The sequence below is a fragment of the Poecilia reticulata genome, chromosome 2 (genome assembly GCF_904066995.2).
Source record: "Poecilia reticulata chromosome 2, P_reticulata-male-v2, whole genome shotgun sequence".
Classification (NCBI taxonomy): Eukaryota; Metazoa; Chordata; class Actinopteri; order Cyprinodontiformes; family Poeciliidae; genus Poecilia; species Poecilia reticulata.
This window is the reverse complement of record NC_088831.1, coordinates 29,726,838-29,754,767: the sequence shown is the minus strand read 5'-3', so window position 1 is coordinate 29,754,767 and position 27,930 is coordinate 29,726,838. Positions and strand designations below refer to the sequence as shown.

The 27,930-nt window shown below is 37.0% G+C and overlaps 2 protein-coding genes across 9 annotated transcripts in view; one reads left to right on the top strand and one right to left on the bottom strand.

Moving 5' to 3' along the window:
- hs6st3b (heparan sulfate 6-O-sulfotransferase 3b) overlaps positions 1 to 4,107 on the bottom strand; it is an 80,542-nt gene extending 76,435 nt beyond the window's left edge. For both annotated transcript variants that reach the window (XM_008399989.3, XM_008399997.3), the window contains exon 1: positions 3,087 to 4,107. In XM_008399989.3, the coding sequence (XP_008398211.1) occupies positions 3,087 to 3,631 (545 nt within the window). In that variant the 5' untranslated portion in view covers positions 3,632 to 4,107. The remainder of the gene's footprint in view (positions 1 to 3,086) is intronic.
- A 4,197-nt stretch (positions 4,108 to 8,304) lies between these two features.
- uggt2 (UDP-glucose glycoprotein glucosyltransferase 2) overlaps positions 8,305 to 27,930 on the top strand; it is a 42,264-nt gene continuing 22,638 nt past the window's right edge. For 2 of the 7 annotated variants that reach the window (XM_008400018.3, XM_008400009.3), the window contains exons 1-22: positions 8,321 to 8,528; positions 8,924 to 9,072; positions 10,035 to 10,117; positions 10,220 to 10,350; positions 12,558 to 12,670; positions 12,808 to 12,985; positions 14,919 to 15,015; positions 15,095 to 15,167; positions 15,996 to 16,096; positions 16,317 to 16,416; positions 16,871 to 16,931; positions 18,491 to 18,582; positions 18,689 to 18,839; positions 20,134 to 20,253; positions 20,430 to 20,515; positions 20,648 to 20,783; positions 21,039 to 21,170; positions 21,272 to 21,436; positions 22,759 to 22,882; positions 22,971 to 23,069; positions 24,291 to 24,385; positions 24,766 to 24,972. In XM_008400018.3, coding sequence (XP_008398240.2) covers positions 8,502 to 8,528; positions 8,924 to 9,072; positions 10,035 to 10,117; positions 10,220 to 10,350; positions 12,558 to 12,670; positions 12,808 to 12,985; positions 14,919 to 15,015; positions 15,095 to 15,167; positions 15,996 to 16,096; positions 16,317 to 16,416; positions 16,871 to 16,931; positions 18,491 to 18,582; positions 18,689 to 18,839; positions 20,134 to 20,253; positions 20,430 to 20,515; positions 20,648 to 20,783; positions 21,039 to 21,170; positions 21,272 to 21,436; positions 22,759 to 22,882; positions 22,971 to 23,069; positions 24,291 to 24,385; positions 24,766 to 24,972 — 2,520 coding nt within the window. In that variant the 5' untranslated portion in view covers positions 8,321 to 8,501. Of the gene's footprint in view, positions 8,529 to 8,619; positions 8,692 to 8,923; positions 9,073 to 10,034; positions 10,118 to 10,219; positions 10,351 to 12,557; positions 12,671 to 12,807; positions 12,986 to 14,918; positions 15,016 to 15,094; positions 15,168 to 15,995; positions 16,097 to 16,316; positions 16,417 to 16,870; positions 16,932 to 18,490; positions 18,583 to 18,688; positions 18,840 to 20,133; positions 20,254 to 20,429; positions 20,516 to 20,647; positions 20,784 to 21,038; positions 21,171 to 21,271; positions 21,437 to 22,758; positions 22,883 to 22,970; positions 23,070 to 24,290; positions 24,386 to 24,765; positions 24,973 to 27,930 lie in introns of those variants that run through there. The other 5 variants (XM_081603012.1, XM_081603011.1, XR_001776186.2 and 2 more) reach the window with 5 other exon arrangements.

Genomic DNA, 27,930 nt, shown 5'->3' with positions numbered 1-27,930 from the left:
GATTTACTCAAGATCTTTCTTTGCATTTGTATGAAATAAATTTTGCAAGGCCGCTCCTTGCGCTACGTCCCAGTGTCACACTGAATATATCTACATGAGTAATTCCAGACTGGAAAGTTGGATAATGAACACGTAGCAATCAGAAATAATTCTTCCAGCACTCCTCAGACTCTGCAGGCCTTAAGAAATTTTTTCCCGAAGAGGAAAAACTACCTGCTCGGTGAGCCCTGCTCCAATGCAAACAGATAAGTAATACCAAAGCAACTTAAGAGGACAGCACTTAAAGGTTTGTTTCTCCACAATGCCCCCGAAGAGGGTCGACCTGCCTGCTCCACTTCTCCCCTGACTGACAGCGCACTCCAGAGACGCCACGCCGCAGGACACGCGCGCTGATCCAGCCTGACACGCCTGACCTTTCCTGGGCCGCGCAGCTGACTCACCGTGCGCCGCACCCTGCTTGGCTGAAAAGGCCACGCGAGGCCACGCAAGGGATGCCATCGCAGCCTTCCTTCACCTCTTCTTGCTGCCACCGCAGGAGCCGGCAACTTGCATGTGTGAGGAAAGTCAATCTTAGGAGTGTTCACCCACAGTACAAGGGCAGGTTATCTGAATTGATATTGACATTCTGTTTGTATTCTCTCAGTGCAACCTCAAAGGTTTTTGTTGGCAGATTTCAGAAAGTACAATGGTGCTATTTTCACTCTTGACCAATTGTTTAGTTTAATGAACGTATTATTGGGCTAATGCTCATTTCAAAATCATAATACATAATGCTAATACTCCTTTCATTAAGCAAATCCCCCTAAAAAAAAGTATTTAAAAAAAATCCACCGAAAATAATGGCTGACCACAAAGGGACTCTAATTGCAATGTGTCTTGTTGAGAAGGAGAAGCCTCAGAATAGATGCTGCGGGAGGCCACTGAAGAACAAGCAGCGGGAGGATTGTAAGTGCAGAACAGATGCTGCAGCTGTGAAATGAAGAGCTGTCGCATCCAGCGAGCACTTCCCAGAGTACAGAAAACACTTGGCACAGCAGAAATAAATCATGTGCTTGCGTGCTTTGCTGGATGATTGTATTTTTTTATGAAAGAGGAAGGACGTTCTCTGCAGTTCAGAAAGCCAGCTTACGTGACGAGACGTTTTGGTCAGCGCTCTTTCCGTGTGCCGCGTGCATTTCTGGCACACTGACTTTTTAATGTCCTTGTTTAATGAATAGTCTGGAAACCTAATGCTGCTTTGAAAATCCGTGAGCTCAGACGTGCTTACTGCGCTGAAAAACAGACGGGTGGACATATAGCATATATAGTATGTCGCTTGTGCACTCATTGCTATGTGCCTTTTTGCATTTCTTATGTGCCAGTAATTGCAAGTGTCTCTGCAGCGGATACAACAGTCTAAAATAGACCCAGTGAATTTTAAATTATCTTCATTGCTTTTTCTCTCAGATAACATCAAGCTTGTGCAGTAATTGTAATTTGAAGCAAGTCACTAGCTGAGATGGCAAACAAATCAAGATTTTGCTCGGGAAAAAAAACAACAATTAAATTAATTTTCTACACCAAAAAGACTCCTTTAGTCAATATGGACAGCAGTAAAGGTCAGCAAGGTGTGGGAGCTTTTAGACATGTTGTCACCTTACAACAAGAAACATCGAACTGTTTTGTTTGGACTTTGCAGGCCAACACAATATAGTGCATTATTCTGAAATGGATTAAAATAGAAACATGGTGTTCAAGCATTTACAAGTATATTTTGCAGCAATTACAGCTGCAAAGTTTTTGAAGTATGCCTCTACTAGGTTTGCATATGTAGATATATAATTTTTAATACATTTTTCTTTGCTGTGTAGCTCAAGTTCAGTGAGACCGGATAAGAGGACACCAGTGTCCTCGTGACACTTAAAGCGTTACCCGCATTTGTTGCATTCTCTGGCATATTTTCTTTAGTTTACACTGTCCATCAATTCTGACCAGTTTCCTTATCAGTGTGGACAAAAAGCTTCTGCACAACATAATGCCACCACCACCATGTTCCGCCCATTTGCTAAGGGTGAACAGCATTTTGAATATAGGTTAAAAAGATCAATTTCATCAAATTTGACCAGATGAAACTTTTTCCACATTTGCTTTTTCACTCTTCTGCATGGCGTGTGGCACACTTAAAAGGAGACTTTCTTTCAACAATGGCTTTCTATCCGCAACTCTGTGGACAGCACTTAAAGGTGCTGTGGATCCCACCTGAGCTGTGGATCTCTGCAGCTCCTCCATGGTTAATATGGGCCTGTTGGCTGCATCTATGATCAAAGTCCTCTCTTCTCATCCAGTCAGTTTAGGTGAAAAACCTGGTATTGGTAGATTTCTAGTTGTCATAGTATTTTCATTTTTCGATCACACTAAATCCCAATAAAATACAATGCAATAACATGAAGATTTTTGAGGAAAAAAAAAGTTAACGATTATCAACACTTATTGACCCTCTGTGGAAGCTAGTGGAGCTGTTTTCCCCTTCATTTTTAATAGATTTTATTTTTACCGAAGGTTTGATCTGGTTATCAAAGGGAATTTGATGTTGTTTGGAAGGTGGCCCTTCAAATCCGATAACCACTTTCATGTTTTCCTGTATAAAAGGTGAAATTGTGATTGAAATGGTGCCTGCAGATGTGTAAATGTTGTGGATCAGGGGAAATAAAATGAACAAGTCTGACTCTAAAAAAAACACCACTTTCAATTGTTTTGTTGTTTTTTTTTTCCCTGGGAGCTAAAAGCATTGATTGTTCTTACTGAAACAGCCTTAAAAAGATGGATACAGAGTTTGTGGTTAAATGAACCAAAGAACACTTGCTGAATAGAAAAGTTAGAAGTGGATAAAGAGTTGCACAAGGGCGTATTTACTGAGAATGACATGAAATGTAACATAACTCACCTAATTGTTACAAAGATAAGCGAGTAATATACGTTGCTACACCAGAATTTTGCATGACACTATTTTTTAGCATTTATCACAAATTCCTTCTCAATCATTTGTTTATATAGCCTGCAGCAGTTTTTAAATGTCACGGCGTATAGGGAGCCTGTTAATTTATCACCTTTTATTCCTCTGGGCCTCCTTCTTATCCATTACGACCGGAACGCAGTTCGTCAGCTCGGTCCAGTCCGCGTGCAGCCCGCAGCTCCAGCCCGTGGAGAACCGGGAGAAGAGCCAGGACTCCTCTTTGCCCGGCCGGTGGCAGGTGCACTTCTTCTGGCCGGGCTTGCAGTCGCACGGCTGCTCCAAACGAATATTCCTCACCAGATGCCTGCCGAAAGTGGTCCCGCCGGTTTTCTGGATGTGCAGGAACACGATCACGTCGTCCCCTTTGATGTTGAACTCCACGTGTCTGTCCAGGTCTCTCTCGGTGAAGTTGAATTTGGACGGCAGCTTCGGCGGACCGTCATCGTCCAGGTCGGAATCTCGGTAGAAGTCATCGGCGTCCTGATACGGGGAAGAAAGCAGGCTCACCCCTCTGAATCTCTCCTCGGACTTAAAGTGGCACGAATTGCTGCCCGCTGGACAAATGTACTGATAACCTATCATAACAAAAAGGACTGCCAAGATGGGAACCAAGATGAGCTTGCTGGATCTCTCATCCATTATATCTCAGGATAGTGTCTTCATTCCATTACTGTAAATAACAGGTATCACCCGGAGATCAGTATTCCTTCATTTCATTTTTTTTTTTTTTTTAAATTGTTGTTATTATTTAAAGCGCCACATGTTGATCTCCCTCCTGACACGCGTGATGTGGACAGACGAAATGTCTTTTAAAATGATCCACGCCGTCTGCGCTGCGCTGCCTTGGGAATGTCCAGATTCAAGAGTCATGGCATGCAAATCTGTGGCTGTCCAACTTCTGAAGCCGCCGTGAAGCTGCATCTGCTCCGACCACTCCGATGAAATGGGGGTGGGGGGTAAGAAAAATAAAGAAACAAAGAGATCAGAGAGAGTTTTTTTTTTAAATTTTTTTTTTTTTAGCTTCACTCTCTTTCACCTTTACAGGCTCAGTTCTGCTCGGACAGCTGCATCCTGTCTGCACGGACCGGCTGAGACTCACTGACTGGCTCAGCTGAAAGCACTGCTTTTTGTGAGGATGCTGCTGCTGCCGCTGCTGCTGCTGCATCTGAGCCGACAAATACGCGTTTTGCCCTCTTCGTGGATGGACTGGGAGAGAGCTTCACGGCTCATATCCCTATCCTATCCACCACATAATCTTGTTTTACAGAGAGCGAAGCCAGAAGCAGGATAGACGCAGGCAAAATAGAGATTTAAACCCATATTTAAATACCTAAACCCTATATACAGTCCAACTTCTCAGACACATTCATTCCACCTTTAAATATTAAAACGGAAACATATCTATCAGAAAATCTTTTATCATTAGAAGTAAAATAAAATAAAAAAGGCAAAGTTTATTACTTATAAGACAGTGGCTTTGTATTGTATTCAGCCTCTCAAATTGACTGCTATTGTAGCACCTGTCTTTCTGAAGAATGTCTCATCCAGGTTTGCACATCTGGAAACTGAAAACTTTCCATTCCTCTTTGCTGAAAAGCACCAGTGTGGATTGGGCAGAAAGTATCTGCAAACAGCAATTTTCACATATTTACTTGGCTACAGGTTGATTTTAGATCCAACAACACATAAAGAAGTTGTGATCAAAACCATAATAGCTCTGGCTGCATGTTCTGGGTCAATAAACAGATCAAGGATGATTCTTTGTTCCAGTCTGAATCCTTTTGCAGCCGTTAGCGGCTGTATTATTAATGCTGCTCTATCTAGCTGTGTGTCAGTCTGTCTGAAGTTAAGGAATGATTATTAGAATAAGAGGAACTCAATCAGTATATTCTTGTGGGTCATGACAAGTGATGGAAACTGGCATATGTCCTCAGCTTTCTGCCTCTTCTTCTGTTTTGCCTCCAAGTTCCTTTGCCCCAACGTCTCTCTTCTTCTTCTCTGGCTGTTCACCCGAAATCTTGGTCATTCCATTGTCAGACATGCAACATCAAACCTTCAAGCTTTTTCAGAAAACTGGTTGATCATTGGTTGATCTAATGCTTCACACATTTACCTTTGTTGGAGAAACCCAGTGTTCACCTGGGAGAAAATTAGGACACATTTAATGTTATGTAAATGTGTAGGATTATATGCTTTCCATATTACGACAACTTGTTCAAGCCTCTAAGGCTTTTACAATAAACCTATGCTTAAATGTTGTAGAGGGTGAGGCTATTCAACAGAGACCCATATAATACGTTTTGAGCCATATTACATAACAAAAAGCAATCAAAAGTGTAAGAAAAAGCATAGAAGTGTACATATTCACTTGAACTGATTGTACAAAAGCTTTTGTAACTTGTTTACAGAAATGAGAAACTGCTTTTTGATGTGCATAAATGACACAATGATTTGATGACTGAACAAGTAGTGAGAATTTCAATTGTGTTCTGAGAAATGCACCGAAGCGACTGAGAAAAACTCAAACGGAATCAAATTTGAACATTTGATTTTAAGGGAAATCATGGTTGAAAATGAATACCTCTATCTGCTTTTTAAATGAGTCTCGACTGCAGAAACAGAGGCAGCTCCTTCCACAGTCGAGGTGCACTGGCTTGGAAAGAGTAATTCCCTCAAGTTCTATCCGGTTTGCTAGTACATTTTAGTTTAAGACTTGAGAGCTCAAGTTGGAGAATGTGGCTTTATCAATTCAGTGAGGAAGGAGTTTATACATGCATGGCAATGAAAGTTAAAGTCAGGATTTAAAAATGAATTCTGAAAGGACTGAATAACTGGACAGATGCAAACTCTTCTTTTGCTCTTAACTGATTAAGAACATTTTGTTTTGACTGATTTTCAGGAGACAGTAATTTGTTTGAACAAAACACCTGATTCTCTTAAGTTTAGCTTCAGAGCTGGGTTTTAAAGTTCAATCCGTGGCTTGGTCAAACGCTGCTCTCAGGGGGAATGTCCAAACATTCATACTGTGTATTTGGGATAGTTTTCCTTGTGTGACTTCTAATTCTGTCCACATTTCAACCACCTAGTTGTTAGTTGGATAAACCTGAATCCTTCATTTTTCCAATCTTTTTGAATCACTGGCAGTGAAACAAACTACCAGCTTAATGCTACCATTGACTGTTAGACTACACAAACCACACCGTTAGAACAACCAGTTGTAACTTGTTGCTTTAACCAACTGGTTCCAAACTTTTATATGCACATATGAAAAGAAACAAGATAGGATGTTCAAAAACATCCCAGCAACCACCAAGACTCAAGTCTTGGAAATTTCTGGACCACCAGTCAAGCCAGTGATATAGTCGGCGTCTGATGACGTGTTACTTAGGTTGAAAGCCTGTGATCCAAAACCGACACCTTCTTAGCTCAGTTAAAATTTGAAAACACCAACATAGAAGAGCTGAATATTAACTACAGGAAAAATAATATAGTCAGAAATGTCAAAGCTTGAGTGTTTTGCCCACAATGACAAGAATAAAGTTTTTGAAGAGACAAGGTCTTTGCTTTAACATTGTTACCAACTGGTGCACTGCACAAAGTGGCTGGAACCTCCAATTCTGTAGCTTTTCCTCAAATTAAAAATAAAATACTTAAACCTATTTGTATAACTTTATAACTTGTGCAAACAATTACATAAATAAATAAAAAAATTATTCATTTTATTTTATTAGTTTTTATTGAATTCCAAAAAAGAATTCGGAACTCTCACCATAACATCAATCCGTCCGTCCGTCTGTTCCTCCTTGTCTAAATTTTAAATTAACTTAATAAAATTAAATAAATTGCTTGTTTGAGAGACATCAGCAAAAACATCTGAATGATTCTCTCAGAAGAACACACTTGAATCAAAGCATTAAGGTCATTTTTAGTTTAGAAATTATGAAACAGAAAGCACGAGCATGAAAGAGATGCAATTATTGTGAGCAAAGGAACTACAGCTAAAACTGTGTTTACATGAGGTTGTCTGGTTCTTATCCTTATGTATTCAGCTTTTTTTCCCAATAAAATAAATAATTTTGTTCTGTTGTACTTATTTCAAAAAAGGATGTTCAAAGACAGAGGTAATGCGCTTCCACTCAGACAGTCTGAAGTAAATCATGAGTTGTCATTATGTTACTCTGATTTTTTTTTTCTATCTGCAGATGAATCAATAGCATGAAAAACATTTCAATAATGAAGTAGTGTATGTATTTAATTCTCGTACTGACCCTGGAAGTGCAGAAAATTTTCATTCCATCCATCTTTTCTACCTACTTGTTATTATTCGGGGACAGGGTTAACGAGTGCCTATACCTGTTGTCAAAATGAAGGAGATGAGAAACATCCTACGCTAGACAAGTTGCCAGTTTGTAACAAAGCCAACATGTGACAAGCAAGTCACTGATGTTTGTCAAATAACTCAAAATTTCCATCTTGGATCAGGGTTGACAAGCAGTGCAGTTCAGTTCAATTCAATTCAATTTCAATTCAATTCAATTCAATTCAATTCAGTCAATGTCCCTCACTGAGCATGAAAAGATGAGATAGTCTTAAGAAGGGTGGCTTTTCCAGTTTGCAGAAAAGAAAAGGTATGCTTACAAAACCAAAAACACAAAGCCACAAATGTATTTTTGAGAAAAACATGAATGGAACCAATAATTCAGAGCAACATCAGAGGCTAACAATCAAATCCTTAGATGCAGAACTGAAGAGGTGGCTCAAGGTTAGGCACTTTAGCCCTAAAAAGCTTGAAGTGGATTAAATGTGCGGATGGCACCATTATCTTCACTGGATATTTCCTTAGTTGCATTTGCAAGTAAGAAAACTTTGGAAGGATGCAATATTTTAAAAACGTAATATACAAAATTGAAGTGTTTATAAATATTGCATACAATCTGGTGTGTATGCAATATTCATTCTGTGTAATGACAACATTACAAAATCGGTGTTTTGTCAACACCGCAAAATATTGCTTGTTGTCTGAAAATTACAGTTTAAATTATTTATTTTAAAATGTGCCTAGTTTAATTTGATTACTTTATAATTGATGTTTACAATGTTTAGATTCACAAAAATGTGACATCGAGTGTCTTAGTGTCTCCATTTATATGTGCTACACTTAGTTGTTCAGTGTTCATGACATCGGTCACAACATCCCCTGGTGTTTTGTGGAAAAATGTATGGAAGCAAGCTTCAGTCTATTTAGCTGTCTGCCGCTGTGCCGGAAAATTTCTCACATTTTCATAGGTTTTTATTTAATCATACATCTACTATCAACTTTTGTAACGCTTTGAACTAATTTATTTTACGTGCTTGAAAATAACAGTGTGATATTTATTTCTTTTTATTTTTTACATTGGTCTAAATACGAATAACGGTTTACGTGAGTAACGTACCACACAAGCCCAGTTCCTCGCTAGCCTTTTCCAGCTAGCTTCCCAAAATACCAACGTGAATCCCCCTTACTTGTATGGAAGCGGTCAGCATCTCCAGCGAGGTGAGACTTAGTTTATGTTTATGATCGATAATAGCAGTAACAGTCGTAAAGTCCACTGTAATAAACGAAAATTGTTGTCTTTGTTCGTCAGTTTATTACTTTCAGAGTTAAAGCTGCTCGTTTTCAGTCTGCAGCTGGGTAAACTTCACTCTGTTCCCTGAATGTAGGAGCCGTTATTTTATCATTACAAGTATTACTCCATACATGTCACTAAGCCTCTCTAGTGTTGATAAAAACCTATCACAGTCTTACTAAGTTTAAGTTTGTACACCTCACCGTGTTAGTAGTGTTTTCTTTTTTTTGTTAGCTAATACTACTTCCAGTAACTACGTGGCACTGACAGGCATTTTTTCAAAGACTGACGAGCTGCGCTAACTGAGGTGTGTTTGCCCCAGTTAGGTCCATGTTCCTCCGTGACAATGAAGAAGGTTTTACTACTGTCACTGCTGCTGCTGAACATACATCAGGGTATAGCTGCTCCCAAAGGCGTCTCGGCCAGCCTCAAAGCCAAGTGGAGCATGACCCCTTTCCTCCTGGAGACAAGGTACATTTGTATTCACTGGGAACACATACGGAAATCTCGATAAATGTGTAATAATAAATAGGACCTATTCCACTTTGAAATCTTAAACTTAAGCCTTGTACTTTTCGGTTAGTAATATAATCTTTTATGTGATTTTGTTTCTAATATTTGTTTCTGGCAATGCAGACAGATGATAAAAATAATATAAATTCATTAGATTAATTTTAAAGTCCACAGATATGAACTGAACACTCAAAAAGTTAAACAAAACATTTTGGCTGCTAACTTAAACCCTACTTTAGAAAAACAAAATGCTGATACAAATAGGAAATATCTATATGTATTTTTTTTTTCATTAAATATGATTACATTGGGTTTGCGTTGCATCAAGACATTCCTTGGTTCAAATTCAAGACCTCTTTGTATCTATTTTCTCCGGGTAAAATTTCCTCCCACAATTCAAAAGCATGCATGCTATTTTATTTGAAATTTTAAAATTGCTATTAAGTATGGCTATATGTGTGAATAGTTGGTTGTATCAATTCAGCTCAATCACCTTATGCATTAAGAAAATCAACCTAATTTAATTAAGTTAATGTCACTATTAACCTTCTCTCAGTGTTACTCTCTAAAGACCACAATGGCAAAAACATAATTTATATGTGGATTTAGCTTTTTTGTATATGTCATATCAAATGAGTAATAAGGTGTTTAAATAAAAGCAAAATTAATTATTTTTGCCCTAAATTTTTGTTAAATATTATGAGGCTGTAAAAGTGCAGTGTTCTTACTGTGTCTGTCTGGAAAAAATTACCCGATACAGGAACAAAGATCTCTGCTGAAAGTCATGTTTGTGGTGTAAAAAAATCAGAAGTGGAGGACTGCTATTCCTGAAAAATATATGGTTTAATGTTATCTAAAAAGTTTGCAATTACTGACTGAGCTATATGTATTTTGATGAATTATCTCTTTCAATGACGCAGTGAGTTTATCGCAGAAGATGGAAGTGAAAAATTCTGGAACTTTGTTGACACTGTAAAGGAACTCACTGTTTACAAGCAAGGAGGTTTGTGTTCTAAAACTTTTTTTCTTATAAGTCGACATCATTGCAACAGATTTAGGATTCAGCCATTTTCCTTGACTTTTTAATTTGATCTTATATTTTTAGAATCCGTGCGCTCATATTACAACTTGATTATCAAAAAGGCAGCTCAGTTTCTTACACATCTTCAAGTGAACCTCCTCAGATTTTCTCTGGCCATGCGGTCCTACTCGCCAGCTGTTCATGCATCTCAACAGGTATGGATTGCTTTAGAACAGTGTTTCTCAACCCTGGTCCTCAGCGCCCCCCTGTCCTGCATGTTTTAGGTGTTTCCCTTCTGCCACACACCTGAATTGTATCTCTGGGTGATTAGCAGGCTTCTGCAGTACTTGAAGGTCATGCAATCATTTGAATCAGCTGTTCTGGAATAGAGGCACATCTAAAACATGCAGAGCAGGGGGGCGCTGAGGACCAGGGTTGAGAAACACTGCTTTAGAATATCACTGTTATTGCTGATGTCCATTTTACACTGTGTGCTTTTTATTGTGATTTTATCACGACTCATTAGTGCTTTCATTGAGCTGCAACTAAAGTGACAACTAAGCCTTTTTTCAATCAAGTTTTATTTAATTGATCAAAGCTAGGCTTGACAACAATATTCATTTCTGGTGAACGGTGGTACCAAAACACTTCAGCTGCAGGCATTGGAATATTGTTTTTGTCCTCTGTTTAAAGCCAATAATACTTTCCAAAAACTACATATACAGTGAACAGAAAACAAATGAGGACGCTCTGAGAAGTGTAGTATAAACTAAAGATGAACAAAAATACACTTTAAAACGTTCTCGAACATCTAATGAAAAATGCAGTTTCTGGTGACAAAGGAATTAGGGCACCCACACATTTATTTCCAAAATTACACACAGGCATATCAGTTTAGGTGCACATGATAAAAATATTGTTACTCAGCATTTTTAAAGAGGTTTCACTTGTTTAAATCCCAGACTTCTCATCTGTTCTGCTCCAGACTGTTGAAGTGAGAATGAAAGAGCTTTCTGACTCCTCCAGAGGAAAGACAGTAGCTGCTCATGAGTGTGGGGAGGGACTCAAAGTGGTCTCTAAAGAATTTGAAATCTGGGATTTCACAGTACAGAAAATAGTCGCTACCAAACTGCCAAAATTACCATGTGTGGCAATACAAAGCACCATAAAAGCAGACTGCAGTATGTTGTAAGGAGTTTAAAAAAAACCCACAATGTAATCTGAGAAGTTACAGTAGTCCTTGACCACTTATTATTGAAAGTGCATGGCTGCATAATCATATAGAGGCTGGACAATTTTGACATTTATGGTATAAAAACAAGGAAGAAACATTCCCTTTTTGAGAACAGCATGGAGGCCAGATTTAAGGATGCTAGACAGAACAAAGACACAGACCTGGATTCAGTAAGGATGTTCCTTGAACAGAGGAATCTAAAACTTTATTATTGAGATACCAAAGCTGAGGATATGTTTGACATAAACCATATGCAGCATCCCAGAAGAAGATTGTGCCAACTGTGATGCTCAGAGCTGGAAGTGCCATGGCTTGGTGGTGCTGCATGAGGACTTGACAGCTTCCCCATCATAGGATTGATTTAAGATGTATCAGAAGATGATTGAGGGAAACACAAGGCCACATTTGAAAAAAGAAAGCCGGAGCAGAATTGGGCCTTGCGATGTCACAATAACCTAAAATAAACCAGAATACTAGATCCTGGTCCATGTCAAAGCCCAGATCTTGGTCTTAGTGAGATGCTGTGGGGCGACCTGAAGCAGACTGTACATTCAAGAAACTCTGAAAACATTTCACTTTCTTCTAACTTATTTCACAGTTAGAAGAGGAGCAAAACTTTTAGTACAGAGAAGCGAAAAGAAACATGCTGTCCAGTTCTTAAAATTATGTAGGAAATGTCAGCTGGATTGTGAGAATTTTAAGCAGTAAGAAAAGAGCATTTGAACAGAGTTATATTTCCATTTATTCTATCTGGCATGTATTTTATTTATCATCTCAATTATGTGGGTTGAGATGTTTATCCTTCACTGCACAATGATTAAAAAAAGTTTAGCATTTCACTGAAGTAGGAGAAATATAATGTAATGGGTAACTGTGAAAATCTGTGAAAAATAAAGAGAGCTCCTTGAAGCAGTTGCTCTAGCTTTTGGATATTCTTCAGTTTCATTGTTGCTATTGAGAACAATATTATCAAATTCTTTAGGTGTTCATTGACGGTGTGGTTATTCAGAGATTAGTTTTGTAGGAAACACAGTGTGGAGTAAAATAAAGTTTGTTTCATACATGCTGTAAAGATTTTTGTTGAGGAATTATGGAAAGAGAAGCTCTTATATAACAATTTCTTATACTTTTCTTTTGGATGTATAACGTTTTAATTGCCAAGGCTAATCTTTGTTGTGTTTTGAACAGATAGCCAGCGATGAGCCTCCCCCTGAGGCTTGTCCTGCCTTTGTCTCGATTCATGGTCAACATAGCTGCAGCACCAAGGACATCAAGAAGCTCCTTAAGGAGGCAGCAGGCAGGTACCGTGGACTGCAGCTGTTTTTGATGATAAAATGAATAAAGTAGAGAATAGGAAAGCAACTTTTTTTTTATTTTCCTGAGGGATGCTCTGACTCATAAATCTTTTTTTTTTTTCAACTTTGTGAAATGTTTGCAGGCCAAAACCATACTTGTATAAGAATGATCACACATATCCAGCAGTCAACAAAACTGATATGCCTGTTGTGATCCTCTATGCTGAAATCGGAACCAAGAAGTTCAACTCATTTCATAAGGTGCTGTCGGAGAAGGCACAAGAGGGCAAGCTTGTGTATGTTTTGCGGCATTTTGTAGCGGTGAGTAGTTGGTTCATTTTTTTCTACTTTTCTTTACTCAAGATTGGGTATAGGCAGAAACATTAGTTATTGTCCATGATCATTGGACCAACATACAAGACAAATTAACAAAGACTATTTTCCTAATGGAATTATTTAGAAGGATAAAGTGGTTTTTATGCTTCACTTACTGCTTGAACTGTGAAATAATTCATTCAGCTGTAGTTTTTCTTTGCACAATACAGTTTATTTTTTGCTTTTTGTAGCAATTTGTAACATTAAATGAACTAATCTTCAGTTTTCATTCGTTTGAGAGTAGCTTAGAGCAGCTGTCATCATTTTGCATGTATATTTAATAAGCTTGTATGTAAATAAAGCTAAATGTTCATGTTTGTGTTTTTTTTCCCCTAAAGCGCTTAAGTGACTGTTTAAACAGACCAGGTTTATCGTTCATGATTCTCACATAACACTAACAATGATGTTTTTTAGCTGCTTGTTTTCTGTAAGAAATACTAATTCAGTAATTAACAGGCTAATTACACATTTTCCTCTGTATTATTGGGTGAATATTGTGATGGTGATATTAGATGTGATAAACTCGTGACTAATTAAAATCGTGACTAAAGCCCACCTGGATATATTATGTATTGCCATGCAGTGCAATAATTTTGACACTTGAAATAGGATATGCACCAAGTTCTTTATTTCAAAAAACCATATGTAGTACTACTATTGCACACATGGATATTGCAATGATTTTAATAAATCACACAAAAGTTATTTTATTCATACATCAAAAAATGCACTAAAGTTGTTTATCTTTAGGCCACTTGTGACTGACATTGTTCCCAGTGACCTTTCAGTACCATTTCTAAAATGCTACTTTGATAAGAAATCATTCAGAGATACAAGATGGTCAATTTGAAGACTGAAGTGCATAGATGCATAAAAGTACATAAAACCTTTTGCACCTTTGGAGGAAAAAAAATACATATGTAATATATGTTTCTTCTAAGTGCTGTTTGGTTGTGAGATTAAAACAAAATTTAGTTTTTAGATTTTAGAACATCGGAAACCATTAAAAATAAAAAAAGTAAAGCACAGAAATTGAGGTTATAAGCAATGATAACGACAACAAAAAGTATATCATATATCAAGTTATAACTGGCAAGATGGTGTGTCTTTACATTTTCATGTTCAAGTTACTTTTACAGGAGCAGATATAAACGTAACATCACTCTGCATATTGACAATGAACCTCCTAAATGAAATCTTGCCAAAGTGCAGCCTGGGGGGTTTATTAGTCCTTGGAATAATTTAGTTTGAATGGCATCATTCTTTGTACATTTATTTAATGCTCTTAAAGTTGGAAATGTTGGGTATGATTCATGGTTGTTTTTCTATTTGCCGTGTATTTTTTGCTTTCATTTTAATTGTGTAGAAAGATGGATCACAAGCATCAAGTGACTTTTGCTCAAATACAGACTGGGGCACATTCATTCATTAAATTTGATCTCTAGACTAAAATGGACTTAGAACAAATATTCTTAACCAACAAGATAAAAAGTAGTTTAGTTAAATTCTTTTTTTTATTTTATTTTATTTTTTACTTTTTTAAATAAGGCAAACATGTTTTAGATCTATAATATTTTACAGAATCTTTGTTTGATTATATTTATTGCATGTTTTGTTTATAGGTAGGCTGAAAACAGTCAATAGATCTTTTTTTTTAGTTCTGGCCTGCAAGTAGTTTAATCTTTACAGTTTTGCCCCACTTGGCAAAAAAATGGGCACCACTGTGGGAAGCTATAATTTTGATGTAATTTTGTATTTTGGCAGGTCTACAAAGCAGCCCTTGTGGCAGCCTTTTCAGTGTTGATAATTATTATCACAATAATTTGAAAGGAAAGTGTACAAACAAACCAATATGTTTCCTTTGCTCCAATTGCTTCAGAAACCAAAACCTCAAAAGGTGCTTTTATCAGGATATGGTGTTGAGTTGGCCATCAAAAGCACAGAATACAAAGCTGTGGATGACACAAAAGTTAAAGGTGAGTTAGCTTCTTATCATCCGGTGTGTACTGGATCCTGCTGTCTATGCTAATTTAGGACGTACCTGTCATTTTGTAGATTCAAAGGTGGTTATAAATGCTGAGGAAGATGAGAATGATGAAGTACAAGGTTTCTTATTTGGGACATTAAGGTAAGTTGCAAAACTGTATCATTAGCAGCACTACATGTTGTTTAATCAGCTTCATTTTCTGTTGTTTTTTGAGGATGTGGTTTGGTTATAATAATTACAGTTACTGTCAGAAATTTTAAACGCCTCCGTTTATTTTAGTGATGCATTAAAATACGTTGTTTTTTTTGTTTTTTTTCATAAAGCAAGTTTTTGATATGGTGCTCTGTACAATGGATGATTTTTCTATAACAGTAATTTTTTAAAGATTTTTTTCCCCAATTACTCAAACTTCAATTTAGTATTGGAGTTGGGTGATTTTGAGTTGTTTTTAAGTCTATCTCACAATATCCATGGCCTAAAGTGACGGTAAAACATAGTTAAATCTTGGCACATCCATATCTTCCCGTATTTGTTTCTGATATGACCTTCCAGCGAGGCAGTGATCCCAAGCACACCTTCACTTAAGTGAGAAATTCTGAAATGTCCTAGAGTGGTCTTCTGCGTTACCAGATTTAAATTGATTGAAAATGTTAAGTGAGATTAAAGGAATGCAGTTACAGTATAGAAGCCATAAACATCACTGACTTGGAGGCTTTTTAATGTGAAGAAAGCCAAGACTCGTATTGAGAGGTGGAAGAAGCTTTTCAGCACATAAAAATGTTTAAAAGTTATAAAAGCTGAAAGATGCTCGGCAAAGCAATGAAACGGCTACTTAACAAATAAGCGTGAGTGGAATCGTCTAAAATATTAAACCAATTTTTAAGGTCAACCCTTATCTTTCATCAATATCACTACTATGTCATTTGATATGAAGGGTGCTTTGCTCAATCTTCCTCTGCCTGCCTTTAGAACATCTCACCCTGAGCTCCAGGAGCAACTTGGCGAACTTCAAAAACATCTGCTGGAAAGTACTAACGACATGGCCCCTCTCAAAGTGTGGGAGATGCAAGGTGATTGACGGAAGTGTTTTTATGGATCTGTTATTGGTTTCAGTTATCATACACTGGAAACACTCAATAAAATGGTGACAAACACGATGACACAATGGAAATTATTAGGACGCCATAATTATTCCTACTGTTTCTAAAACAGTTTATTAATGAAATATTGATTATTCGTTGTTATTTGTTTGGATACATTGTTTTAGTCTTATTTTGCCATCTTCTCCAGATTTAAGTTTTCAGGCTGCTGCTAGAATCATGTCTGTGCCTAAGTTCGATGCTTTAAAGGTCATGCGAGACCTCAGTCAAAACTTTCCAAGCAGAGCAAGGTAAGAAAATTTGTTTTGTTTCTTCCTTTGTCTGGTTGACTAGCAGGGCCATTGGTATTGTTCCAAAATCCATATCCCATCCTCGCTCTCTGTTACATATTGCAAATCTAAGCACTATCGATGCTTGTTAAAGTGCATGTGAAATATTTCAGATATAAACCTTTTTTATTTCTTCATCATTACCTTCTGTCTCCTTCTTGGGACATATAAATATACATTGTTCTCTTATACAGAGATCTAATCAGCTTTTCTTGATGTATGCGTGTTTTGGCTCAGGCAGCTTGTAAAAACAACAGAAGTTGCTGAGTAAGAGTTGGGTGTTTACTGGCAGTGTGCTGCAAAGGCACCAACTTGAGGGCCCACAGGTTTTTGGAGATTAAAACTGGCATTTTACAGCTGGCTGGGGATGTGTTAAAAGCTGATGGTGACTGTACATGTTTTACTGTTCCCACAGATCACTGACAAGAGTGGCCGTAAAACAGGAAATGAGAAAAGAAATTGAGAAGAACCAAAAGGTGTGAAATCATAAGCAGTGTTTCTGCATGAGAATGCAGGTGGTTTCCTTGATAACATCTGTCTATCATGCACAGAATTGTATTGAATAAGCATTTATTCTGTAATTTAACTTCTTATTATTATTCTCTTTAAAGGCCTTGTTTTCATGTTTCTTCTTTCCTTTATTTATTCATATCTTTCCATATATTTTCTTCTTAAAAGATCAGTTAGAACCCTGATCTCGTGCCCCCTGTACACCGGACTAAAACTGAACCACAAAAGGAAAAATCCGTCTTTGAAGAGTCTTAAAAAGGTCCTCTGGATAATTTTCCCTTGGTGAAATCATTGTGACATATCTGCTCAGGTAGCATGACAGGTGACCTGCACAGAGCTTCATTGATTAGTTATTGGCAAATTTGAAGTAGAAGTGGACGCACTTTCATTGCACCAAAGCTACATTCTCTTTACGATCACATTGGGCCGACAGCGCACCAAGAAATTTAATGTAATGCTATTGGTAGTGCTTCAGTTATGTACAACTTAAATAAACAAACTGGCAAAAATCATTAAGTCATAGAGATGATGTGATGAAAGATTTTAGTTTTTTCAAAACTTTTTTACATATCAATACTGATAACCATCCCATACCTTCTCTACAGGAAGGCTGAAACTGATGAGGGAGGTGAAGAAACCTCCCATGTTTTTAGGGAAATTCCACAGATTTCACATTCTGTGCACATGCACATTATATAAGGACACCTGGGAAAGAGTTAGCTGGAAAAGAAGCATTGAAAAACCTTTTTGACTAGCATGATTTCAATTGATTTCAATTCAAATTTATTTAATCAAGGACAGCACATTAAACAGTGTTGCATGTGAAAAACAAAACAACTTGTTGTTTTGTGCGTAGGTTTCCTAGCCAGAGGCTAATTTGCAAATCCAGTCCTTGGTTGGACCTTTATTAAAAGACAGTAAAATTAAAAATTCCTGTCACACACACAGAATCCTTTGCTGAATTTCTGCCACTATGAACAAGAAAAACATGAAAATGTACGTTAGAGAAAGCTAATTAGTCCATTAGAGCCTTGATTTCCTTCGCACTGGAATCTGGCTTCCCAGATTTGCATAAACACAGCTGTGTTTGAGCAGTCTTAAAAGTCCTGGAGACTGGAATATTTTGACTCCACTGTGAAGGGAACATTATTAAAAGTTTTGGCTTTTGACTGATGAATATAATTTTCCTTTGATTGCAGATTTTTATTGAGCGAGACAAGATATAAAGCAATGTTATATTTAAAAGGAACCGTTATTCTGTATAAAGGCCATTTAGCGAAGGCTAAACTCAAACCCAGTCCCTGGTGAGGCTTTTAGAAGTTAACTTTTAAAACCAATAATACCAAGAAACGTTTTTTAATTTACCAGTTTATTCGCTCGATTTAACAAATATGATCACAAACACATTATTTTACATTGCTTTCTGTACACCAGTAAAAAGGGAGGAGGAAGAAGAAAAATTCTGCCCAAATATTACTTTTTATTAAACTCACAGTAAAATAACACTTCAACTTTGTATTTTCAGCATCTTGGTGAGACAATGGGCATCCAGCCAGGAGACGGGGAGCTCTTTATAAATGGACTACACATTGATCTAGACGTTCACAACCCGTTCAGGTAAAACATGGACACAGTCCAACTCTGCAACAAGCTTCAAACTCTATACAAATCCACTAGCAAAGTAAAACAAAACACAACTAACCGCCATTTTTTATGCTTCCAGTATTTTAGACATCCTCAGAGGAGAGGCCAAGGTCTTGGAGGGGCTTCATAACTTGGGCATTAAGGGAGAACATCAGGCCAAGCTGCTTAGGTTACCTGTGAACACAGTGGATGACAGCTACGCCTTAGATATCCGACATCCAGCTATAATGGTGAGTCCTGTCCAGCCTAATAATTCTTCTGGCCCATCACCTGTCCTGTCAAATCAACTCTGAAGGTGCTCTTTTCCTCATGGTCTTAGATCGGGGTGTGAATTAGATTTGTCATGAGAATACTTCAGGCTGCCTGAAACTTTTTTTTAACTTGGAAGGAAACCAAGAAAAGCCTCTCAAAAATATATTCTTTCAAAAATTGCTTCCTCAGTCTGCTTTATGTTCTGTGAAAGAAAGATAAACCTTTTCTACGTTTAATCAATGTTTTTGTTGGCACTTGAGTTTGTAGAGTTCTGTCACTGAAAACTTGATAGTGTTATTCAATCTAATTCAGAAATACTTTATTGATCCCAAAGGGAAATTAAATGTTGTTGTAACTCAAATTACCCAAGTTTCAAAGAGTTGTTGTTGCTGCTGTGGGCAGAAAGGATCTTCTGTAGCAGTCTGCATTAGCAATTCTGAAGAAGCTTCTGACTGAAGACTTAATCCTTATCTTTAGTATTTAAAGATTTTAAATAATCAATCTATTTCTAGGGAATAAAATGCCTGAATCGCTTATTTCTGATGTTAAAGTTTTGCAAAACCAGTCAATCAATACACATTTGTCCACATGTGTGAGAATTTAGACTGATTTATTGCCTTGCATCAAAAAGCGAGTGCTCACTACACTTGATAACTGGTTATTCCAACTCTGGTAAAAACAGTCGTTATGCATTTACAATAACTGCTAATAAACCATTTTTGTTGTTGTGGAAGAATTTACTGTTCATTCTTAAGTTGTTTTGATTGAGCCACTCTGAAGTATTTATAGGTGCACAGTGCAGGGGTTTGTGACGGGACACTTCGAACCAAGCATTCATGATTTCATTGTACCTTTATGATGATTTTACTGAAATTCTTATAATCATTACCTAATGTTAAAAAAAGTGGTGTTGTGACTACAATTAATGATACATTCTCCCATAACTTTCCTCTGAGTTATTTTGATCAGGGTTTAATCCGTCATATTTCAAATCGATTGGCCCAAAATTGTATTTATAACTCAATAAATGAAATTAAGGTATACAGTTCAAATAAATTGTATTTGCCTAATTTCAGATAGAAAAATAAGCACAATAATTGAGTATATCAGTGTGAAATTGTTTTTTGTGGGTACTAAGTAAGACGTAGGTTGGATGAAGTGCCGCCGCCTGCGTATGAATTGGGTATTTGATTAAAAATGGAATTGATCTGAAGCCCTTTGAAACACTGAAGGTTTTGTTGTAAATAAGCTTTATATTTATGTGTTTTGCAGTGGATGAATGACATTGAAAATGACCAGATGTACCGCAACTGGCCAGCAAGTGTGCAGGAACTTCTCAGAGCCACCTTTCCTGGCGTCATCCGACAGATCAGACGTAATTTCTTTAACCTGGTGAGAACTAACTGAATCGTGTTTTTCGGATGTTTCTTTGTACAAAATTTCAGTTAGCACATACGGACGCAATGCAAGGAAATAAATTAAAACTTAAAGTTGATATTAAATTGCCTCAGAGTTTATTTTTTCAGTTTATTGTTTCTCTTTGTTAAAGTTGATGCCCGTGTTGTTAGGTTCTGTTTTTAGATCCACTGCAAGAAAAAACTGTTAACCTGGTGAAACTAGCAGAGCTTTTCTACAAGCATAAAATCCCCCTGAGGTTAGTGCTGTCGTTTCTCACATTTCTCAACATTTTTATGTGGTCTGCTCTCAGCATTTTATAATCTTTACCAGGTAGTGATTCTCATCTCACCTGCAAATTGAATACTTGTTTTGTCCCCTGCTCCTATAGAATTGGATTTGTGTTTGTTGTCAACACCAAAGATGAGATTGATGGCTTCTCAGACGCAGGAGTGGGATTTTACCGGCTGCTGAATTACATCGCAGACGAGTATGATTTATCCCAGGCTGTGATGTCTATAGTCTCAGTAAGTATATCAAACATATAAATCTCGTGTTTTAGCAAGTGTTTCCTGCCAGCTCATATCTACCTGTTCCACTGAGGTTTATTGCCTTATTGTGCTTTGTCTTATCCTATAGTTCTGAAGCATTTTTGACAAGATCAGTAGACGTGGTTTTACCTCGGCTATTAGCTATTTTAGAAAGGGCTAGGAATTATTGACAGTGGGAGACATCCAAGGACACTGACAGTGAGGTCTGAACTGCTTTAACACCACTCGCAGATGTACAACAAAGTAGATGTGGGGGAAACATTATCTGCCGACATATTATCTGCATACCTGAAGAAGAAATACCCAAAAGCCAATCAAGAAAGGATTCTGGGAGCAGATTCTGAATATGATTACAAAAGAAAGGTAGGAGACAAATTTGAAATGATAAAACAGTTGGTAGTTTCAATCCATAATTAATGAATGGCAACAGTCAGGAATTCAGTAAACATTTTCTTTGCCCCCAGGACGGTGCTCTCTTCTACAGGAAGAGTGGGCTGGGTGCCTTGCCTGTGGCGTTATTTAATGGAGTTCCTCTGAACCCAGACGAGATGGACCCAGAAGAGCTGGAGACCATAATCCTGCAGCGCATAATGGACACCACTGCTGCCTTTCAGAGAGCAGTCTTTATGGTATGACTCACTCTTGATATTCAGTATATAAAACCTTTTCATATCACGAGGTAGTACTTTTAGAGTAATGAGTAAACACAAAGAGTCATAAGAAAACGGTGCATTTAAGTAGCACTCGTAAACAACATGATTCATTCCAAATTGATTATAAAAGATTCATCACTCACTGTTATCAAAAAACTTAGACAGATTTTTGCACTTTAAATTTACTGAAGGTATTTATAAGAGTCGCTTGGTAACATAACGGAGAAAACATATTACATCCCTGAAATAACAAATGCATTGATGAAGATTGATTTTTCCCTTTGTAGCTATGTTTGTAGGTGATCCTATATTGGGCAGACCTTACATATTAAGTTCAGCTTTTTATGATGCAGCTGGTCATTTTTGATTTCATGATATTATTTTTTTTTATCCCCAATAAAAACATAAGTTTGGATTTTGAGCCCACTGATTTTTCTGCCTAATGTACTTTTTTTCATTAAATTTAAGGGGAAATGAACAACACTGCAGTGAGATTTCATTAAAACAAAGAGAACAAAATTCATGGTGTTCAAATAAGATTTCTTCCTTTCATTCAGTAAAATAATTTGGAAATCAAAAATAGTCCCACCAGGATGACATATTGAATTTTAAGCATTATTGCCTTATTAATGTGTGCATTATAGCAAAGGGCAGCTTGGATTCCTTATCTGGTCTGTTTGTATTAAGTGCTATGCATTCAATTTCTGCATGTCGGTAATATTTATGGACTGATGGAAAATCTTCTACAGCCTTGGTGTGTATTGTTCAGTGGCCAAATGCTGCAGCCTGTAAGGATGAAAAAGAAAAGAAATGAGTGAGCCAATTATGTTTTTTAAAACAACAAGCAGTTAATATTTCATTGCATATTTCGTCGTTTACAAATAATACTTAAATGCACCATGACGGCCGGTCTGTGTATGTTTCCGCAAAAAGCTGTGTAGAAGCACAGAACTAGTCTTAAAACGATAAAGCTGAATATCAAATAAACACTGATTTGCTTGGTTGTTTTAAGCTTTGACTTGAATGTGAGTTTTACATAAAAAGAGAAACATTTATTTGTCAAAACAAATGTGTTAATATATTTGCACCTAGAAGCTTCCCTTGTTTTTTAAGACCAGTCTGTTTGTTACATTACAAATCCTGGCAATTTGCAGGCAACAAATATTACTCTTGATCTTCCCACATTGTTACGTAAACATCAGTTTATGTTTGCGTTACAGGTATGAAACATGTAACAGACACTTCATAAGCTACACAGATTTTTTTTTATCAGCATTTTTCTTTCTTAATCTTTATAGGGTCAGTTAACAGAAAGCTCAGATGTGGTGGATCATCTAACGGAACAGGCTAATGTGGTTCCCCGGATGAATCCGCTCATTTTAAGCACTGACCGAAAATACCTCGACTTGACCGGGATGCCAGGTAAATTGTACTGCTCAATTTACATGATCTAGTATCAGCTCACTGCTTGTATTCCTGTCGTGTCACAATTCATTTCTATTGCTTGCAGTTGTAGATGATTGGGAGGACACAACTATGTTTTCATACTTGGAGTCTAAAGACAAAACTGCTGTGATCTCCAAAAGAATGAAGTATTTCACAAATGGTGGTAAGCAATGGGATTAGTTTTCTTCTTTCAGCACACTATTTAATTTTTTTTTTAGCCAAATGCATTTCCCTGCAGCTGGACATAAAGGTTGCACTATGCAGTACAAGCCAGGCATTCTGATGCAGCATTTGCTGCAGTGGTTAAACCACTGAACCAGTCTGTTTGGTATGAAACCAGACCTTTTCACATTGTTGCAAATGTATGTGTATATAGACCTGGGACACGTTTGAGAGATTGTTTCTCCTTAGGCTACTATACACAAGATAAAGCTGGAGCAGGTCACTACAGATGTGTTGAATATCTGTAAACTCAACCATAAGTAACATTTTAACAAAATGAGTGTACACTGCTTTAAGGTTGTATGAAAACAATAACTGATCTTTGTTGAAACAGACAGGTTGATAACTATTTGCTTCTTTGAATGGCATTCGGTCAGCTGTCTAAATACCCCTCAGAGCTTTCTGCTGCTCTGGCTCAGAGTGTCGCTTCAGCGAGGGCATGGAAGCTGATTGCTTTTCTTCTTCTGTGGACTGGCAGACAAGCCTAAAACTCACTTTCTGACTGTGGGTGTGATCAATAGAACTCTGAAGGTGGCTCAATAGTCTTATAAATTGCTCAACACTTCCCCAATACATTGAGTATTGTTGCTCCTGGAAATCAGACTGATTACTCAGTTTGATATGCAACACAAGTTGGTTTCATTCTGGACTCGAGGGTTGCGATCTTCTTGTTTTAGCCTGAACTTCAATCTCTAAAGGATTTTATCTGGATTTTGTATTTATCTTTTTACTTATTTATTTATTTTTAAATAATTTTAACCAGGTGAAGATAGAACTACGCCACTTGAGGAGTTCTGGGCAGAACATATTTACAGACTTTTTTTTTTCCATCTTAAAAGCAAAATATATATTTGTATAGTTTTGGCTTAATTTCCTCTATGAGTATGTTCTTCCAGAAAATTGTATGTTTCTGAGTCTGTATATGCCACTTAACAACTAATCAGTTACTAAGTTAGTTGACGATTATGTCAGTAATCATTTCATCGCAATTAATCCAATTAATTGTGTCAGCCCTACATCATAGAATATTTGTTTATATATCATGAAACTGGCAGAATCCACCAAATCATCTTTTGATTGATAAAAAGTTATTACAGTGTGATGCTAGAGCTTTGTAGAAAGTTAAATGTCTTTGGAATAATGTTTTTCTTTTTAAATTTAGATGAGGATGGGATGACTGCTGTTACCATGTGGGTAGTTGCAGACTTTGAGAAGGTTTCAGGGCGAAAGCTGTTACTTAATGCTTTGAAGCATGTGGTAAGTATTGTTCATAGTTTATTTATTTCAATATAAAATTTTGACAGTCTTCTCTATAAATATTTTCATTTATTCTAACCTTTGAAGCAAATTTAGTATGGATGTAATGGTATCAGTTTGGAATTTGATTAAATTAAATCCATTAAGAGCAAAAAAAGATTTTTCTTTGTGTTCCTGGAGAAAAAAGATAAAAACAATTACATTTTAAATTACATATTTGTAGCTAATAATCCACAAAGTAAAAAAGATCAGAGAATTATTTGGGGGAAAAAAATCTCTCTCTCTCGCTGGTGCTTTGTCAATGACATTTCTTGTCTCTGAATAGATGAGAATCTGTGAAATTAGTGTGAGTTATATCACTGCTGTATGTGTGCGTGCAGAAGTCCAGTCCAGGCTTGCGTGTAGGGGTGATAGATAACCCCAGTGGAAAGCCCAGCGAAGATAACACTGTGCTGTACAGAGCTGTCTGGGCCTCTCTCCTCACCCAGAAGAATAAGGCTGCAGCACAGTTTGCACAGAAACTCCTAAAAGAGGAAAGCAGCCTGCTCCTCCAGCAAGGGACTAAGATGAAGGACTTGGGGATGGAGGTAAGTTTTGTTACCTCTTATTTTGCATTTCAAATTAGGTCCTTTGGTCCAAACATTTGACCTTCCTGCATCAATCTGGATGTAGTTACAGTGAAACAGCATGTATTTTCTGCTTGCATGCATAGTGGGTTATTTTTTTTATCATATCTATAATTTATTGTATTACTGCTGTATTTGTATTAATAACCTGTCATAGTTGTACTAAATATCAAAAAGCAAACGCTTAGTGAAAAATCTTGGGATATTCAGCCTTTGTAGTACATTCAATTACAAAGAAAGTTTAAAAAAGGCATTTAACCCTGAAGCAAAGATCTATTTTTGTACTGTAAGAAATATGTTACAGACAAAATGTTACACATGAATATCTTTATGATGTGAAACATTAATTTGCTACTGATTATATTTCAAATAATATTTTATTGCATTAGGGATGACCTTATTAAGTCCTTTATACTGATCCAAGTCCTTTAAAATGTGCTGTGCACCATTTCTTAATCTGATTAAAGTTAATTAAATTAGAGCCACGTATATATTTGAATTTTGTCCTTAGTACTTAGTAGTTTGTACTCGACATCCTTAAATCACTGCTCCAACACACGGTTGGCTCAATTAAAGAAGCTACCTTTTTTCTCGACTAGCTGTCACCAAAAGCACTTACACGTTTACGACAGGCGTGCCCAAATCCAGTCTCTGAGAGCTACTGTCCTAAAACCCATGGATGCATCTCTGTTCCAACACACTGATTTCATTCATCAGAGCATCATAAATGTATTCAGTTCTGGAGATGCTGAAGTGTTTCAGCACTAGCAAACCGAGCAGTCAGGTCAACAAATTAGGAATAAAGGAACATTTGTATTTGAAGAAATTCTGTGAGTAAGTCCATCTGATCTGTTAAATCAAGTTTGGAGGGTGACTGGATGCCAGCTCCTAATGTGTTTACATCTGTAAGATGTGAAAGGGAGGCTGTGAAGCAGTTCAGTGTACGATTATCATCAGCACTACATAACAGCTATATTCTTGAATACAGCTACTGATGGTATTGCACATCTTAAGAAGAACTGATATCTGTGTGGACCTTTACCTGCATCTTAGGCTCTATGCTCTTATCTGAGTTCTATATCAACCAGATCAAAGTTGATTCCCCTTGATAAAAGCAGATGCAACAAATATCTTTGCATTCGTCAGTGTAGCTATTGCAGTTTAGAAAAATGAGTTTGAGTTTGTGAGTTTGTAGTCTCAATAAGCTGTTTTTGTTTCAGTTTTGATCTGAAATTATTGTTATCTTGGGGAAAAAGTACTGTGATGAGACTCAGTAATCTTGTTATTGCGATAAACTAATTGATTGTGTTTGTAAAGACTATATTGGTGATTGATATTTTTATGTTTACGGTTTTTTAACAGCTTATTTCATCAGAGCATCATAAATGCTGCATTTATATTTTAAAATATGGCTTAATCCATTATTCTTTAGCCACGTAGTTCTGCTGATAAAGCCTGTTGTGAATTGTCACTTTCTAAATGAAATGAATTGAATTAAATTGAACTTGCTGTAACTGATGCAGTAAAGTACCCTCGATTTGACTTTAATCGTAGTGTTTTTCCTAAATATCTGCTTAAGTACTGTAATGAATTTGTAGAGAAAAAGACTTTTTAAATCCTTTTATTGTCACTTTTGTTGCCAGAATGAATAACACAAAGTGTTATGATATATTTTTGGTCTATATAACCCATTAGTCATGAAAAGGAACACTTTTACTGTCTCCTTTTCTAAAACTGGCTCCAGACTTTGTGAAGAATAGATCACTTTCTCAAACCCATTTAAGTTTTGTGATTCTAGTTCACTTCAGGACTGTCTATTGTATGTTTCATTTTTATGATGATATTTGTAATAGAAATCTATTTTGGACAATATTTTTGTATGTTGTCTGGCCTGTTTTAACATTTAAAGTATAACAATGATAGCAGGATTGTTTGACGTATCTGAAAATAAACTTAATTCCATCGAGTCATTATGCCGGATATTAGATCGTTGCCTCCAACATCGAGCTCATTGATTTAGAATAGTGTCTGCCAACATCCAGACAGTATTAAATATTTAAGTGACAATTATTATAGATTTGTATAATAACAAAGTTGGATCTTAAACTTTACTAACTAATGAATATCTGTGTTTTAAATGGGGGAAATCTAATATAATTCAACATTTTAAAGACATTCAGAACTACAGAAATTAAATTATTTGTTAAAAGAATTTGATTACAGTTTGCCCCCTTGTTGTGGCTTTGAATTATTAGGGTAGAAGTTGCATTTGATTCCACTTGGACGTGTTTTTTTTAATCATCTATCATGCAGGTGTTTAAAGGTAAAAATGAGAAAACATAATGGTTGGGTAAGCCCACATGCTGAGATTTTTCTTATACTTTTTTTTTTCCTTCCTTGATTCTACTTCACTGTTTGAGAAAACTGTGATTGATGAGCCAATCTTCTCACCTAACATCAGCTAACTGAATACCTTCAGGGCAGGCATGAGACTCCACGCCCTGCAGACACCTAGACAAGTGGCCGGCGCGCTGTCAGTTCCACTTGAAGTGTCACAGGGCCATCAAAGGGAAGGCTCTACACGCTGCATCTTTAACTAAAAAGTGCTGGTGTATACCTGTTGTCCTGGGGCTGATGAATAACCAAGCTCCTGCTCACCCTTGTGTGAGCTACATATGTTCAGCCAGGCCTGACCATCACTCTGCGGCTATAAGCAGAGCTACAACCAAACACTTCAGTGTGCAGCAGGATCCACCCACACAGCAGTACATAGAGGCTGCTCCGATCAACAAATCCGTTGACACAGGAGCTCCCTTCTGTCCCGTCAGATTTAAGTCATACAGCACATGTGTCAGCTGGGACTACTGTAGCAAACTTTCTTTCAATTATACAAGCCTTAAACTATAAGGAGACTATGGG